The 18,305-nt window shown below is 47.5% G+C and overlaps 1 protein-coding gene across 1 annotated transcript in view; it reads right to left on the bottom strand.

Annotated features, from left to right (window-relative positions):
- tmem8b (transmembrane protein 8B) overlaps positions 1-18,305 on the bottom strand; it is a 400,770-nt gene that overhangs the window by 35,069 nt on the left and 347,396 nt on the right. Inside the window, exons 7-11 of the mRNA XM_045695455.2 lie at positions 16,394-16,490; positions 14,998-15,121; positions 8,758-8,900; positions 1,909-2,087; positions 1,018-1,164 (exon numbers count right to left, since the gene is read on the bottom strand). Of these exons, the coding sequence (XP_045551411.2) occupies positions 1,018-1,164; positions 1,909-2,087; positions 8,758-8,900; positions 14,998-15,121; positions 16,394-16,490 (690 nt within the window). The remainder of the gene's footprint in view (positions 1-1,017; positions 1,165-1,908; positions 2,088-8,757; positions 8,901-14,997; positions 15,122-16,393; positions 16,491-18,305) is intronic.

The raw sequence follows: 18,305 nt of genomic DNA, 5'->3' as shown, positions 1-18,305 counted from the left end.
CGAGTCTGTTAACGTATCCCGAGTGAGCCATGTTTCCGTGAAACAGAGAATGTTACAATCTCTGATGTCTTTCTGGAAGGCAACCCTTGCTTGAATTTCGTTTACCTTGTTGTCAAGAGACTGGACATTGGCGAGTAGTATACTCGGGAGTGGTGAGCGATGTGCCCGTCTGCGGAGCCTGACCAGAAGACCGCTCCATCTGCCCTGCCGTTGTTTTGGATCGCTTACTGGGATCCGATCCATTGTCCTGGGTCCAAACAGAGGATCCGCTTCGGGAAAGTCGTATTCCTGGTCGTAATGTTGGTAAGTTGACGTTGCTCTTATATCCAATAGTTCTTCCTCTCTGTATGTAATAATAAGACTTAAGATTTCCTGGGGTAACAGTGTAAGAAATAATACATAAAAAAAATAAAAATACTGCATAGTTTCCTAAGAACGCGAAGCGAAGCGTCCATCTCTGTCGGTGCCATGCACAATTTCGAGTCTCATAGCAAAGGATCTGAATGCTTATGTAAGTAAGTTATTTCTGTTTTTTATTTTTAATAAATTTGCAAAAATGTCTAAAAACCTGTTTCCGCTTTGTCATTATGGGGTATTGTGTGTACATTGATGAGGGAAAAAAAATACATTTAATCAATTTTAGAATAAGGCTGTAATGTAACAAAATGTGATAAAAGGCAAGGGGTCTGAATACTTTCCGAATGCACTGTAGATAAAACAGGAAGCTGCTGAGGGGAGAACGGCTCATAATAATGGCCTGAATGGAGCAAATGGAATGGCATCAAACACATGGAAACCATGGAAACCATGTGTTTGATGTATTTCATACCATTCCACTGATTCCGCTGCAGCCATTACTACGAGCCCTTTCTTCCCAATTAAGGTGCCACCAACCTTCTGTGATACATAACTAACCTGTTTAATGATAGACTTGAGCCTGGGCATAGAGTTGGATAGATCACTAACCTGTTTAATGATAGACTTGAGCCTGGGCATAGAGTTGGATAGATCACTAACCTGTTTAATGATAGACTTGAGCCGGGCCATAGAGATGACGGTGACCCAGACAGACATGAGGGAACCCAGAAAGTCACAGAACTGGAGAACATCGTATTCCATGATACAGAACACCACGATACCAGGCTGGTCACACGCATGGTAGAACTGAAATTATACACAATATATAACATTAAATACCGTAGCATGGTAGAACTGAAATTATACACAATATATAACATTAAATACCGTAGAACTAGAATAGAACACATTTAAGAAAATAATAATATGGTAGAACTGGAATAAATAAATTACATTAATAAAGATAAGTTTGATAATGTGAAGTATTTCAGTTTAAAAACATGGATTGTGTTATTGTTCACATGCTTTTCTATCCCACAATGAGCAGGCCATGAATGGGGAACCTGGCACCATCCCTATGGTGAAGCATGGTGGTGGTGGTAGATGTCCTTGTAATGTTAGAAACATTGTCTTATTATCAGTAATATTTTGGTAATCTGGGCTCTATTGTCAGTGTTCCCTTACACCAGTGTTAATTTCATCAACAATAACTTTGCTGAAACAATTTTTGGGTGGGTGGGTGTGTGGGTGTATGAGTGTGAGTGTGTAGGTGTGTGTATGAGTGTGAGTGAGAGTGTGTGTAGGTGTGTGTATGTGTGAGTGTGTGTATGTGTGAGTGTGTGAGAGTGTGTGTAGGTGTGTGTATGAGTGTGTGTGTGTGTGTGTGAGAGTGTGTAGGTGTGTGTATGAGAGTGTGTGTTTGAGTGTGTGTGTGTGAGTGTGTGTAGGTGTGTGTGTATGAGTGTGAGTGTGTGAGTGTGTGTAGGTGTGTTTGTGTGTGAGAGTGTGTGTATGTGTGTGTGTGAGTGAGTGAGAGTATGTATAACTCACAGTAGAAAAGAACATGGTGAAGATGTACACAGAGGCCTCCAGAAGGTAGTGTCCGCGGACAGCGATCACCACAGGAGGAAGGAACATCAGGTTACTGAGGCAGAGCAGCAAGGTGGACAGCAGCTGGAAACTGTAGGAATACGCCTCCGAGGGGTCTGTACAGCCCCAGCCGTCCCAGCCTGGACCCACAGACAGGAGAGACAGGTTAACATAGACACAGATACACACACATGATAACGCAAACACACACACACACACACACACACACACACGTTTACAAGAAAAGTATGGTAACGCAGACAGACACTCACATTAACCAGGGCATAGTACAGTACAAGGTTGGGGACAGATTCAGATTTTTTGAATTGAGTCACGACAAGAGTTCTGTCGTTTTTGTCTTTTCATTTTTCAGGGTTACCACAGTTCCCTTTGGGTTTGAGCCTCGGGCTCCCATCGACCAGATCATCAAATCTGGTCGATGGTATTCTGTTGTTTCGGACTTGTTGTTTTGGTGGTTCCTTGTGTGAGTTCTGACATTTCAGGCTCACAAGGTAAGTATTGTTCTTGTAACTGTGGGGTCTATGGACCTGGCTGCAGTAGCATCATGTCAGTGTGCTGTGGGGTCTATGGACCTGGCTGCAGTAGCAGCGTGTCAGTGTGCTGTGGGGTCTATGGACCTGGGCTGCAGTAGCATCATGTCAGTGTGCTGTGGGGTCTATGGACCTGGGCTGCAGTAGCAGCATGTCAGTGTGCTGTGGGGTCTATGGACCTGGCTGCAGTAGCAGCATGTCAGTGTGCTGTGGGGTCTATGGACCTGGCTGCAGTAGCAGGGTGTCAGTGTGCTGTGGGGTCTATGGACTTGGCTGCAGTAGCAGCGTATCAGTGTGCTGTGGGGTCTATGGACCTGGCTGCAGTAGCAGCGTATCAGTGTGCTGTGGGGTCTATGGACTTGGCTGCAGTAGCAGCGTATCAGTGTGCTGTGGGGTCTATGGACTTGGCTGCAGTAGCAGCGTATCAGTGTGCTGTGGGGTCTATGGACCTGGGCTGCAGTAGCAGCATGTCAGTGTGCTGTGGGGTCTATGGACTTGGGCTGCAGTAGCAGCATAGCCAAGTTGCAGCAGGTTCTGGGTCCTTCTATGGGGCTCAGACAGTTCAGGCTTCTAATGTGAGTATTAGGGGAAAAAGGTGGCTTCTGTAAGCCCTTTTTGGAACCGGTGCAACCTGTGTGTGCTTGGGGTGCCGTGGGCCTCCTAGTTTGGTGTGCATCGAGTAGCCCCCGCAATATGCAACTTTTCAAGGAAGTTAGGAACCAAACAGGCAGTTAGGAAAGCAAAGGCTAGATGTTTCAAACAGAAATCTGCATCCTGTAGCTCTAACTCCAAAAAGTTCTGGGACACTGTAAAGTCCATGGAGAATAAAAGCACCTCCTCCCAGCTGCCCACTGCACTGAGGCTAGGAAACACTGTCACCACCGATAAATCCACGATAATTGAGAATTCCAAGAAGCGTTTTTCTATGGCTGGTCATGCTTTCCACCTGGCTACCCCTACCCCAGTAAACAGCCCTGCACCCCCCACTTCAACTTACCCAAGCCTCCCCATTTCTCCTTCACCCAAATCCAGATAGCTGATGTTCTGTAAGAGCTGCACAATCTGGATCCCTACAAATCAGCTGGGCTAGACAATCTGGACCCTCTCTTTCTAAAATGATCCGCCGCAATAGTTGCAACCCCTATTACTAGCCTGTTCAACCTCTCTTTCGTATTGTCTTAGATTCCCAAAGATTGGAAAGCTGCTGCGATCATCCCCCTCTTCAAAGGGGGAGACACTCTAGACCCAAACTGTTACAGACCTATATCTATCCTGCCCTGCCTTTCTAAGGTCTTCAAGTTCCAAGTTATCAAACACATCACCACCATTTCGAGTCCCACCGTACCTTCTCCACTATGCAATCTGGTTTACGAGCTGGTCATGGGTGCACCTCAGCCACGCTCAAGGTCCCAAACGATATCATAAACGCCATCAATAGAAGACAATACTGTGCAGCCGTATTCATCGACCTGGCCAAAGCTTTCGACTCTGTCAATCATCACATTCTTATCAGCAGACTCAACAGCCTTGGTTTCTCAAACGTCTGCCTCGCCTGGTTCACCAACTACTTCTCAGACAGAGTTCAGTGTCTCAAATCAGAGGGCCTCTTGTCCGGACCTCTGGCAGTCTCTATGGGAGTGCCACAGGGTTCAATTCTCGGGCCGACTCTTTTTTCTTTATACATCAATGATGTCGCTCTTGCTGCTGGTGATTCTCAGATCCACCTCTACGTAGACGACACCATTCTGTATACTTCTAGCCCTTCTTTGGACACTGTGTAACTAACCTCCAGACGAGCTTCAATGCCATACAACTCTCCTCCCGTGACCTCCAACTGCTCTTAAATGCTAGTAAAACTAAATGCATGCTCTTCAACCGATCGCTGCCTGCACCTGCCCGCCCGTCCAGCATCACTACTCTGGACGGATCTGACTTAGAATATGTGGACAACTACAAATACCTAGGTGTCTGGCTAGACTGTAAACTCTCCTTCCAGACTCACATTTTAAGCATCTCCAATAGAAAATTCAATCTAGAATCTAGAATCAACTTCCTATTTCGCAACAAAGCGTCCTTCATTGATGCTGCCAAACATACCCTCGTAAAACTGACTATCCTTCCGATCCTTGACTTTGGCGATGTCATTTACAAAATAGCCTCCAACACTCTACTCAGCAAACTGGATGCAGTCTATCACAGTGCCATCCGTTTTGTCACCAAAGCCCCATATATTATCCACCACTGCGACCTGTATGTTCTCGTTGGCTGGCCCTCGCTTCATATTTGTCGCATCGTTGGTTAAGGGCTTGTAAGTTTGTGACAAATACATTTGATTTGATGTCAGTGGGAAAGTGGTGCGCGACAGTGCTGTATGTCAGAAGACATCCTGAAGACACCCTGAAGACATCCCGAAGACATCCAGAAGACATCCAGAAGACATCCCGACGACATCCTAAAGACATCCAGAAGACATCCCGAAGACATCCCAAAGACATCCAGAAGACATCCCGAAGACATCCCAAAGACATCCAGAAGACATCCCGAAGACATCCCAAAGACATCCAGAAGACATCCCAAAGACATCCAGAAGACATCCCAAAGACATCCAGAAGACATCCCGAAGACATCCCAAAGACATCCAGAAGACATCCCGAAGACATCCCGAAAATCGGTCTACTTACGAAAATGTCTATAGCATCGGAACCATTTGACCTCGCTACAGAAAGGGGATACTCTCCGTTTTTGCTCTACAAACCCCAGAAGTATCACAGGATTCGTCTGAAACCCGATACTAGTTTAGAAAATGAATGGAAGTAATTTAGGGGGTAGTTTTCACTCCATCTCATGTTTCAAAGACTCAGTCACTTACACTCTTACTGACACCTGTGGCCGCTTTGTGTGGTGTATTGTTATCTCTACCTTTTTGACCTTCATGCTGTTGGCTGTTTCTAACAATGTTTGTACCATGTTTGTGTTGCTACCATGTTCTGCTGTTGCCATGTTGTGTTGTTGCTATGTTGTGTTGCTACCATGTTGTGTTGTTGTCATGTTGTGTTGCTACCATGTTGTGTTGTTGCCATGTTGTGTTGCTACCATGTTGTGGTGTTGCCATGTTGTGTTGCTACCATGTGTTGTGTTGTTGTCTTAGGTATCTCTTTATGTAGTGTTGTTGTGTCTCTCTTGTTGTGTTTTGTCCTACATTTTTATTTTTAACTCCAGACCCGCAGGAGACTTTGAGCCTCTTGGTAGGCCGTCATTGTAAATTGACATGCTTAGTTAAATAAAGGTTATAGAATTTTAAATATATATGTTTTGTGGCAACAAAAAAGGGATTAAATACCAAAATATTTCCTGAGCTTTCTTATATAGTGCCATCGGAATGTATTCAGACCCATTGACTTTTTCCACATTTTTTTTACGTTACAGCAATATACACTGACAATAACCCATAATTTTTTTACACAATTATTAAGAAAATAAAAAACAAATACCTTATTTACATTTATGGCAGAGTCTAGGGATATGATCTGTTCTGTTCCGGGACTTTCCAAGACTACAATGAGCCAGGTGACGTCACGACCGGCTCTGAAAAGGCCTTGGGGAGAGGTGGCGCGAGGGTGTGGAGTAAAGAGGAGCCGAATTCAGGAAGTAACTTATGTTGGAGTATCGTTGGAGAAGGAGGACGTTGTAATTCTGGAAGAGAATTGTTCCATACCTAGTGTCTTTGGAGAAAGAGGATGTGGTAGTTCAGTTGGTAGAGCATGGTGTTTGCAACGCCAGGGTTGTGGGTTCGATTCCCACGGGGGGCCAGTACAACAACAAAAAAATGCATGAAATGTATGCATTGACTACTGTAAGTCGCTCTGGATAAGAGCATCTGCTAAATGACTAAAATGTAAATGTAGTTCTGGAAGAGGATTGTCCCATACCACCAAATGACTGTCATTTTTGCCTTTGGGGTTAACATGAGTTCAATTGATGTAGCTAACTAACAGCCAGACTGATGGACATCAAAGAATTGTTACAGAGGAGAGCCAGGATTCCTGTGTTCTCTTTATGTCCTGAAAGAAAAGGATATCTAAAGTGGTGGACTTTTCAGTTGTTTGACGACAAGGATAAGAAGGGACACTGTTAATAATGAACATTTAAGCCTAATTAGCCAATTCAAAGGAGAAGAAGAATATTACCGTAACAACGTTGCAGGCTACTTCTATTATTTGAGTCCCTGCCGGCTCTCATACAGGTGTAATTCATCATGTTCGTTTTGTTTTGTTTGTTATTGGGATATCTGATATAAATGCTGTAAGACTATAGGTTGTATAGCTATTGATAGGCTACACGTGAGGTAGGTTACAGTCAGCTATTCTGTGAACTGTGAAATTGTGCCTGTTGTGTTGTTGCCTAAAACTGACAATGTATTTCTAAGCAGAACTGTCTTGTCATTATTACTGCCTTAGGGTAGGGGGGCCTAACCTGTCTTAGATATAGGGATGTTTGACAGGTGGATGATCTTAACCACATAATCTGAAGAGCTGCATAGAGTGAGTTATTCTGAACTTTTCACCCCCTACTACTAGGAAACGTGCCACTACTATTAAGTACTGTGATGAGGTTAAGATACATGGCTCTGGTTGTTACTCAACCTCTCAAGACTGATCTGAGAAAAAAACCTGACCTGTTACACATAGCATTCAGAGTCTTTGCTATGAGACTGGAATATGAGCTCATTGTGCATTCTGTTTCCATTGATCATCCTTGATGTTTCTACAACTTGATTGGAGTCCACCTGTGGAAAATTCAATTGATTGGACATTATTTGGAAAGGCACACACTATGTCTATATAAGGTCCCACAGGTGACAGTGCATGTCAGAGCAAAAACCAAGCCATGAGGTTGAAGGAATTGTCTGAACACCTCCAAGACAGGATTGTGTCGAGGCACAGATCTGGGGAAGGGTACCAAAACATTTCTGCAGCATTGAAGGTCCCCAAGATCACAGTGGCTTCCATCATTCTTAAATGGATGAAGTTTGGAACCACCAAGACTCTTCCTAGAGTTGGCCGCCTGGCCAAACTGAGCAATCGGGGGAGAAGGGCCTTGGTCAGGGAGGTGACAAGGAACCCGATGGTCTCTCTGACAGAGCTCTAGAGTTCCTCTGTGGAGATGGGAGAACCTTCCAGAAGGACAACCATCTCTGCAGCACTCCACCAATCAGGCCTTTATGGTAGAATGGCCTGACGGAAGCCACTCCTCAGTAAAAGGCACATGACAGCCCGCTTGGAGTTTGCCAAAAGGCACCTAAAGACTCTCAGACCATGAGAAACAAGATTCTCTGGTCTGATGAAACCAAGATTGAACTCTTTGGCCTGAATGCCAAGCGTCACATCTGGAGGAAACCTGGCACCATCCCTATGGTGAAGCATGGTGGTGGCAGCATCATGCTGTGGGAATGTTTTTCAGCAGCAGGGACTGAGAGACTAGTCAGGATCGAGGGAAAGATGAATGGAGAAAAGTACAGAGATCTTTAATGAAAACCTGCTCCAGAGCGCTCAGGACCTCAGACTGGAGCGACGGTTCACCTTCCAACTGGACAACGACCCTAAGCACACAGCCAAGAGTCACAGGAGTGGCTTCGGGACAAGTCTCTGAATGTCCCTGACTGGCCCAGCCAGAGCCCGATCGAACATCTCTGGAGAGACCTGAAAATATCTGTGTAGCAACGTTCCCCATCCAACCTGACAGACCTTGAGAAGATCTGCAGAGAAGAATGGGAGAAAATCCTCAAATACAGGTGTGCCAAGCTTGTAGCGTCATACCCAAGAAGACTCGATGCTGTAATCACTGCCAAAGGTGCTTCAACAAAGTACTGAGTAAAAGGTCTGAATACTTATGTAAATGTGATATTTCAGGGGGGACAATTTAATCAATTTTAGAATAAGGCTGTAACATAACAAAATGTGGAAAAAGTCAAGTGGTCTGAATACTTTCCGAAGGAACTGTATCAACCTAGATACAGGACAGACACTTCAAAACCATATTCCTTATGACATTTTTTTAACTCATGAATGTGTTACTCAATGCATTTCTATGGGCTACAATAGCTGCACTGTTGGAGTAACAGAAACATTTTGCTGCACTGTTGGAGTAACAGAAACATTTTTGCTGCACTGTTGGAGTAAGAGAAGCATTTTTGCTGCACCTGCGATAACATCTCCAAATGTTTTCCCGACCAATCAACTTTGATTTGAACCTTAGTCACCTGCTTTGCACTCGCAGGCAGCGTACAGATAGTTGTTGGTGCGTAGCAGTTTGCACTGTCCGTAGGTCCCACAGTCGTTGATGCAGGGGGTCAGGTAGGAGCGCAGGTACACCTCCGCTGTCATGTTAGAACATGGCTCAAACCTGGACAACAAAACATTGACATCACACACACACACACACACACACACACACACACACACACACACACACACACACACACACACACACACACACACACACACACACACACACACACACACACACACAGACACAGACATCAAATGGGAAAAATATTAAGTCTCGTCTCATTGACTTTTTGTTCATTTTACATTTAGTCGCAGCTAGGGAGAGGTTGACTACTTTCTCAGCAATCAAATCAAATTCAGTCTGCTTAAACGCTAGAGTACACACTGTCCCCTGATACACTGTCCCCTGATACACTGTCCCCTGATACACTGGCCGCTGATCCACTGGCCCCTGATACACTGATACACTGTCCCCTGATACACTGTCCCCTGATACACTGATACACTGTCCCCTGATACACTGTCCACTGATACACTGTCCACTGATACACTGGCCCCTGATACACTGTCCCCTGATACACTGTACCCTGATACACTGTCCCCTGATACACTGATACACTGTCCCCTGATAAACTGTCCACTGATACATTGTCCCCTGATACACTGATACACTGTCCCCTGATACACTGGCCCCTGTTACACTGGCCCCTGTTACACTGGCCCCTGATACACTGTCCCCTGATACACTGTCCCCTGATACACTGTCCCCTGATACACTGGCCCCTGATACACTGATACACTGTCCCCTGATACACTGTCCCCTGATACACTGTCCCCTGATACACTGTCCCCTGATACACTGTCCCCTGATACACTGGCCCCTGATACACTGGCCCCTGATACACTGGCCCCTGATACACTGGCCCCTGATACACTGATACACTGTCCCCTGATACACTGATACACTGTCCCCCTGATACACTGTCCCCTGCACTGTCCCCTGATACACTGATACACTATCCCCTGATACACTGATACACTGTCCCCTGATACACTGTCCACAGCACTGTCCCCCTGATACACTGTCCCCTGATACACTGATACACTGATACACTGTCTCCTGATACACTGATACACTGTCCCCTGATACACTAATACACTGTCCCCTGATACACTGATACACTGTCCCCTGATACACTGTCTCCTGATACACTGTCTCCTGATACACTGTCCCCTGATACACTGTCCCCTGATACACTGTCCCCTGATACACTGTCAACTGATACACTGATACACTGTCCCCTGATACACTGTCCCCTGATACACTGATACACTGTCCCCTGATACACTGTCCCCTGATACACTGTCCCCTGATACATTGGCCCCTGATACACTGTCCCCTGATACACTGATACACTGTCCCCTGATACTCTGATACACTGTCCCCCTGATACACTGTCCCCTGCACTGTCCCCTGATACACTGATACACTATCCCCTGATACACTGATACACTGATACACTGTCTCCTGATACACTGATACACTGTCCCCTGATACACTGTCCACAGCACTGTCCCCCTGATACACTGTCCCCTGATACACTGATACACTGATACACTGTCTCCTGATACACTGATACACTGTCCCCTGATACACTAATACACTGTCCCCTGATACACTGATACACTGTCCCCTGATACACTGTCTCCTGATACACTGTCTCCTGATACACTGTCCCCTGATACACTGTCCCCTGATACACTGTCCCCTGATACACTGTCCCCTGATACACTGTCCCCTGATACACTGTCCCCTGATACACTGTCAACTGATACACTGATACACTGTCCCCTGATACACTGTCCCCTGATACACTGATACACTGTCCCCTGATACACTGTCCCCTGATACACTGTCCCCTGATACATTGGCCCCTGATACACTGTCCCCTGATACACTGATACACTGTCCCCTGATACACTGATACACTGTCCACTGATACACTGTCCCCTGATACACTGTCCCCTGATACACTGGCCCCTGATACACTGATACACTGTCCCCTGATACACTGTCCCCTGATACACTGGCCCCTGATACACTGGCCCCTGATACACTGGCCCCTGATACACTGATACACTGTCTACTGATACACTGGCCCCTGATACACTGTCCCCTGATACACTGTCCCCTGATACACTGGCCCCTGATACACTGATACACTGTCTACTGATACACTGGCCCCTGATACACTGGCCCCTGATACACTGGCCCCTGATACACTGGCCCCTGATACACTGTCCCCTGATACACTGATACACTGTCTACTGATACACTGTCCCCTGATACACTGTCCCCTGATACACTGTCCCCTGATACACTGTCCCCTGATACACTGGCCCTTGATACACTTATACACTGTCCTCCGAGATACACTGATACACTGTCTACTGATACACTGTCCCCTGATACACTGTCCCCTGATACACTGTCCCCTGATACACTGGCCCCTGATACACTGGCCCCTGATACACTGGCCCCTGATACACTGGCCCCTGATACACTGTCCCCTGATACACTGATACACTGTCTACTGATACACTGGCCCCTGATACACTGTCCCCTGATACACTGGCCCCTGATACACTGATACACTGTCTACTGATACACTGGCCCCTGATACACTGGCCCCTGATACACTGTCCCCTGATACACTGGCCCCTGATACACTGGCCCCTGATACACTGGCCCCTGATACACTGATACACTGTCCCCTGATACACTGTCCCCTGATACACTGTCCCCTGATACACTGATACACTGTCCCCTGATACACTGATACACTGTCCCCTGATACACTGTCCCCTGATACACTGATACACTGTCCCCTGATACACTGTCCCTTGATACACTGTCCCCTGATATATTGGCCCCTGATACACTGGAACCCTGATACACTGATACACTGTCCCCTGATATACTGGCCCCTGATACACTGTCCCCTGATACACTGATACACTGTCCCCTGATACACTGATACACTGTCCCCTGATACACTGTCCCCTGATACACTGTCCCCTGATACACTGATACACTGTCCCCTGATACACTGTCCACTGATACACTGTCCACTGATACACTGGCCCCTGATACACTGTCCCCTGATACACTGTCCCCTGATACACTGATACACTGTCCCCTGATACACTGGCCCCTGATACACTGTCCCCTGATACACTGTCCCCTGATACACTGTCCCCTGATACATTGTCCCCTGATACACTGATACACTGTCCCCTGATACACTGTCCCCTGATACACTGTCCCCTGATACACTGTCCCCTGATACATTGTCCCCTGATACACTGATACACTGTCCCCTGATACACTGGCCCCTGTTACACTGTCTACTGATACACTGGCCCCTGATACACTGTCCCCTGATACACTGTCCCCTGATACACTGGCCCCTGATACACTGATACACTGTCTACTGATACACTGGCCCCTGATACACTGTCCCCTGATACACTGTCCCCTGATACACTGTCCCCTGATACACTGGCCCCTGATACACTGATACACTGTCTACTGATACACTGTCCCCTGATACACTGTCCCCTGATACACTGGCCCCTGATACACTGATACACTGTCTACTGATACACTGGCCCCTGATACACTGTCCCCTGATACACTGGCCCCTGATACACTGGCCCCTGATACACTGATACACTGTCCCCTGATACACTGGCCCCTGATACACTGTCCCCTGATACACTGGCCCCTGATACACTGATACACTGTCCCCTGATACACTGTCCCCTGATACACTGATACACTGTCCACTGATACACTGTCCACTGATACACTGTCCACTGATACACTGGCCCCTGATACACTGATACACTGTCTACTGATACACTGGTCCCTGATACACTGTCCCCTGATACACTGTCCCCTGATACACTGTCCCCTGATACACTGGCCCCTGATACACTGGCCCCTGATACACTGTCCCCTGATACACTGTCCCCTGATACACTGGCCCTTGATACACTGATACACTGTCTACTGATACACTGGCCCCTGATACACTGTCCCCTGATACACTGGCCCCTGATACACTGATACACTGGCCCCTGATACACAGTCCCCTGATACACTGGCCCTTGATACACTGGCCCCTGATACACTGGCCCCTGAAACACTGTCCCCTGATACACTGATACACTGTCTACTGATACACTGGCCCCTGATACACTGTCCCCTGATACACTGGCCCCTGATACACTGATACACTGTCTACTGATACACTGTCCCCTGATACACTGTCCCCTGATATGCTGATACACTGTCTACTGATACACTGGCCCCTGATACACTGATACACTGTCCCCTGATACACTGTCCCCTGATACACTGTCCCCTGATACACTGATACACTGTCCCCTGATACACTGATACACTGTCCCCTGATACACTGTCCCCTGATACACTGATACACTGTCCCCTGATACACTGATACACTGTCTACTGATACACTGTCCCCTGATACACTGTCCCCTGATACACTGTCCCCTGATACACTGGCCCCTGATACACGGCTCAAACCTGGACAACAACAACAGATATCAAATAGTTATATTGTAGTCTTCAATCTCACATACTTTTTTCAATTTCCATTTAGTGCCAACTAGGGAGAAAAGACCCAGCATTGTTTTCTAACCAATCAACTCGTGTTAATTCCTCACACCTGCAGCAATTCAATTTCAATAAATTATGTACACCAATTAGCTCCTACCAATTCCTGAGCCAATCAACTACAGTCTGCTTATAGACTTATCATCATCCCTATGTACCAATCGGTTGGCTTGTATTTAACCCCTTACACTGGTGGACATTGGCCTGTATGGATAGGAGACACATTTAAATGTTTCTAACAGAAGAACTATAAAAAGAGGAGAGGAGGAGAGAGGAGGAGAGAGGAGCAGGAGAGAGGAGGAGAGAGGAGCAGGAGAGAGGAGGAACGAGGAGCAGGAGAGAGGAGCAGGAGAGAGCAGGAACGAGGAGCAGGAGAGAGGAGGAGAGAGGGGGAGAGAGGAGGAGAGACGAGGAGCAGGAGAGAGGAGGAGAGAGGAGCAGAAGAGAGGAGGAGAGAGGAGCAGCAGAGAGGAGCAGATGAGAGGAGGAGGAGGAGAGATGAGCAGGTGAGATGAGCAGGGGAGAGGAGCAGGGGAAAGGAGGAGGAGAGATGAGCAGGTGAGAGGAGGAGAGAGGAGCAGGACAGAGGAGGAGAGAGGAACAGGAGAGAGGAGGAGATGGGAGCAGGAGAGAGGAACAGGAGAGAGGAGAGAGGAGCAGGAGAGAGGAGGAGAGAGGAGCAGGAGAGAGGAGGAGAGAGGAGGAGAGGATGAGTAAAAGGGGATTGAGAGGCTGGGTCAATAGAGGTTGATTAAAGAGGGTGAGAGGCTGGGTCAGTAGAGGGTGATTAAAGAGGGTGAGAGAGTCTGCACCACATCAGTGGGTACAATTCCTTAATAGAGACATGAGTAAACTGGGTTCGCTGTATGACTGACCCAGCCTCTCACCCTTTTTATTCAGACTCTACTGACCTAGCCTCTCCCACCCTCTACTGACCCAGCCTCTCTCACACTCTACTGACCCAGCCTCTCTCACACTCTACTGACCCAGCCTCTCTCACACTCTACTGACCCAGCCTCTCCCACCCTCTACTGACCCAGCCTCTCCCACCCTCTACTGACCCAGCCTCTCACCCTCTTTATTCAGCCTCTACTGACCCAGCCTCTCACCCTCTTTATTCAGCCTCTACTGACCCTGCCTCTCCCACCCTCTACTGACCTAGCCTCTCCCACCCTCTACTGACCCAGCCTCTCTCACACTCTACTGACCCAGCCTCTCCCACACTCTACTGACCCAGCTTCTCTCACACTCTACTGACCCAGCCTCTCTCACACTCTACTGACCCAGCCTCTCTCACACTCTACTGACCCAGCCTCTCTCACACTCTACTGACCCAGCCTCTCCCACACTCTACTGACCCAGCTTCTCTCACACTCTACTGACCCAGCCTCTCTCACACTCTACTGACCCAGCCTCTCTCACACTCTACTGACCCAGCCTCTCTCACACTCTACTGACCCAGCCTCTCTCACACTCTACTGACCCAAGGTATTAGCAGGTATCTCACCCATGTTCGGTGGCACAGAGGGATCTCAGGCTAAGGTACCAGGTTCCAGTCTGGGGGTAGGGGATCCTCAGCTTAGTGATGTTGGAGCTGGAGTTTACTGACAACAGGAAACCTGATACAGAGTCTGGAGAGGGGTGGGGGGCAGAGACAGAGAGAGGGAGGGAGAGAGAGACAGAGAGAGAGAGGGAGGGAGAGACAGAGAGAGGGAGGGTGAGACAGAGAGAGGGAGGGTGAGACAGAGAGAGGGAGGGAGGGAGAGACAGAGAGAGGGAGGGAGGGAGGGAGAGACAGAGAGAGGGAGGGAGAGAGAGACAGAGAGAGAGAGAGAGGGAGGGAGGGAGAGATAGAGAGAGGGAGGGAGGGAGAGACAGAGAGAGGGAGGGAGAGAGAGACAGAGAGAGGGAGGGAGAGAGAGAGAGAGAGAGAGAGGGAGAGAGGGAGGGAGAGATAGAGAGAGGGAGGGTGAGACAGAGAGAGCGAGGGTGAGACAGAGAGAGGGAGGGAGGGAGAGACAGAGAGAGGGAGGGAGGGAAGGAGAGACAGAGAGAGGGAGGGAGAGAGAGACAGAGAGAGGGAGGGAGAGAGAGAGAGAGGGAGGGAGGGAGAGACAGAGAGAGGGAGGGAGAGACAGAGAGAGGGAGGGAGGGAGGGAGAGACAGAGAGAGGGAGAGACAGAGAGAGGGAGAGAGAGAGAGACAGAGAGAGAGAGGGAGGGAGAGACAGAGAGAGGGAGGGAGGGAGAGAGGGAGAGACAGAGAGAGGGAGGGAGGGAGAGAGAGACAGAGAGAGAGAGGGAGGGAGAGACAGAGAGAGGGAGGGAGAGAGAGACAGAGAGAGAGAGAGAGGGAGGGAGGGAGAGATAGAGAGAGGTAGGGAGCGAGGGAGAGACAGAGAGAGGGAGGGAGAGAGAGACAGAGAGAGGGAGGGAGAGAGAGAGAGAGAGGGAGAGAGGGAGAGAGAGACAGAGAGAGAGAGAGAGAGAGGGAGGGAGGGAGAGACAGAGAGAGGGAGGGAGGGAGAGACAGAGAGAGGGAGGGAGAGACAGAGAGAGGGAGGGAGGGAGGGAGAGACAGAGAGAGGGAGGGAGGGAGAGACAGAGAGAGGGAGAGAGAGAGAGACAGAGAGAGAGAGGGAGGGAGAGACAGAGAGAGGGAGGGAGGGAGGGAGGGAGGGAGAGAGAGAGAGGGAGGGAGGGAGGGAGAGACAGAGAGAGGGAGGGAGGGTGAGACAGAGAGAGGGAGGGAGAGACAGAGGGAGAGAAAGAGAGGGAGAGAGATTTATTTGATCACAAGCTAGTTTCTTATCGCTTATCTGATCTTATGGGCATAATCGCCTGGATGCAGAGATATCTGTAATCTTTGCAACTACATTCTATCAAAGCAGCAGCTCCTCCTACCTGATTCACATTTGACCGAGGAGTTGTCTTTCAGGGACAGGGGCATGCCGTGGTTCAGACAGCCAAACACCGTGATGTTCTCTCCTCGCAACGAAGACTGCAGGAGAAACACACACCTCCATTAGATAGGGCACGGCATTGCATTTTATAAAAACACTGCAGTTCTGAGCTGGGAGGAGACATGGAGTTGAGACACTGGAGGTTGAGACTGATCCCTGTAGGAGGAGACCAATCCCCCATCATGCCTTGTTACTGTATGATCCCTGTAGGAGGAGACCAAACCCCCATCATGCCTTGTTACTGTATGATCCATGTAGGAGACCAATCCTGTCACGTCCTGACCTTAGAAAGCTGTTATTTTCGATGGTAGAGTAGGTCAGGGCTTGACAGGGGGGTTTTCTAGTTTAGTTTTTCTATGTTGTTATGTTCTAGTTTTGTATTTCTATGTTGGGCTTTGTTTGGGATGATCTCCAATTAGAGGCAGCTGGTCATCGTTGTCTCTAATTGGAGGTAATATTTAAGTTGGTGTTTGTCCCACCTGGGTTTGTGGGAGATTAATTTTGAGTAGTATATGTTTCACCTCTGCGTCACGGTTTGTTGTTTTTTGTCATTCAGTTTATTTATGTATCGCATAGTTTTGCAGTATAAATAAAATGTGGAACGACACACACTTTGGTCCGCTCCTCCTTTCGACAACCGTGACAAATCCCCCATCATGCCTTGTTACTGTTTAGAAATGAACAGTAAACATTACACTCAAAAAGGTTTAAAAAAGATTAAGATATTTCAGTGTTTTAGCAATGTGCAAATTGTTGTAGTATGAATAGTTGGGGAAGATAAATAAATAGATAAATATAGGTTGAATTTGCAATGGTGTTTGTTCTCCACTCGTTGCCCTTTGCACATGGCAACGGGCCTCAAATCTTGTTGCTGTGATTGGGGCTGTTACGGTAACCGTATTACTACCACACCGTCGGCAACGCATCATGAAGGCAGTCAAATTCCACGTGACCGTTTAGTCACAGTAATTAGACTTCTCCAAGCTCTGCTTCTCTTTACAACAGGAGTAAAGCCTACCTGGCTGGCATGAAAATGAACTATGGGAAAAGTGTCCTCCATTCGCTATTTAAGTGCATAGATTAAATGTATTTTTTCCCTCTGCTGCCCCTGTGTCACGTTGGCATGAAGGATCGGGAGACAGACGCAGGAATGCGTAATAGTTTTTTTTATTCAGCCCAAATTACAGCGTGCCGTGTAAAGGCACTAGGACGAAGACCAAACATACACGTAATAAAAACACACGGTAGAAACCCAAACAAAAGAGCGAGGAGTACCTCTGATAAATAACACAAGCGCACAACGATTAACACACGGGACGAGACCCGTAATCATCTGCACAATGGCACGAAAGCCCAAAACACACAGCACAGGTACTCACACGCATTAATGGACATTTTAACAATAATGGAACAGCCCGAGGGAAACCAAAGGGCTCACTTATACAAGGACTAATCAGTGGGAATAGGGGACAGGTGTGCGTAATGAAAGTTCCGGAGGGATCCGTGAGACCCTGTTTTCCCCTGCTGACCCTGTTTCCAGACAGGTGCATGATAACGGTCCATTCTACATCAATACTAATTTCACACATATATTATTTAGTATATTATTTAGTATATGTAAAGACAAGATTAAATCAAGAATAGTCTGATGGGTGATAATATTAGTTTATCACTTGTGAATTATATATTATCTGTTGTGAATGATGCCGAGCGTAAAGCAAGAAACATTGCCTTTTTTATCTCTACTTTTTGTAATTATAGTCACATGCCTCATGTAGCCTAGCCCATAGGCCTATATGTTTTAATAAGGTTAGTAGCCCATAGTCCTATATGTTTTAATAAGGTTAGTAGCC

The sequence above is a fragment of the Salmo salar genome, chromosome 15, assembly GCF_965601325.2.
Source record: "Salmo salar chromosome 15, fSalSal1, whole genome shotgun sequence".
In the NCBI taxonomy this organism is placed as follows: domain Eukaryota; kingdom Metazoa; phylum Chordata; class Actinopteri; order Salmoniformes; family Salmonidae; genus Salmo; species Salmo salar.
This window is presented reverse-complemented; position numbering and strand designations above follow the sequence as displayed.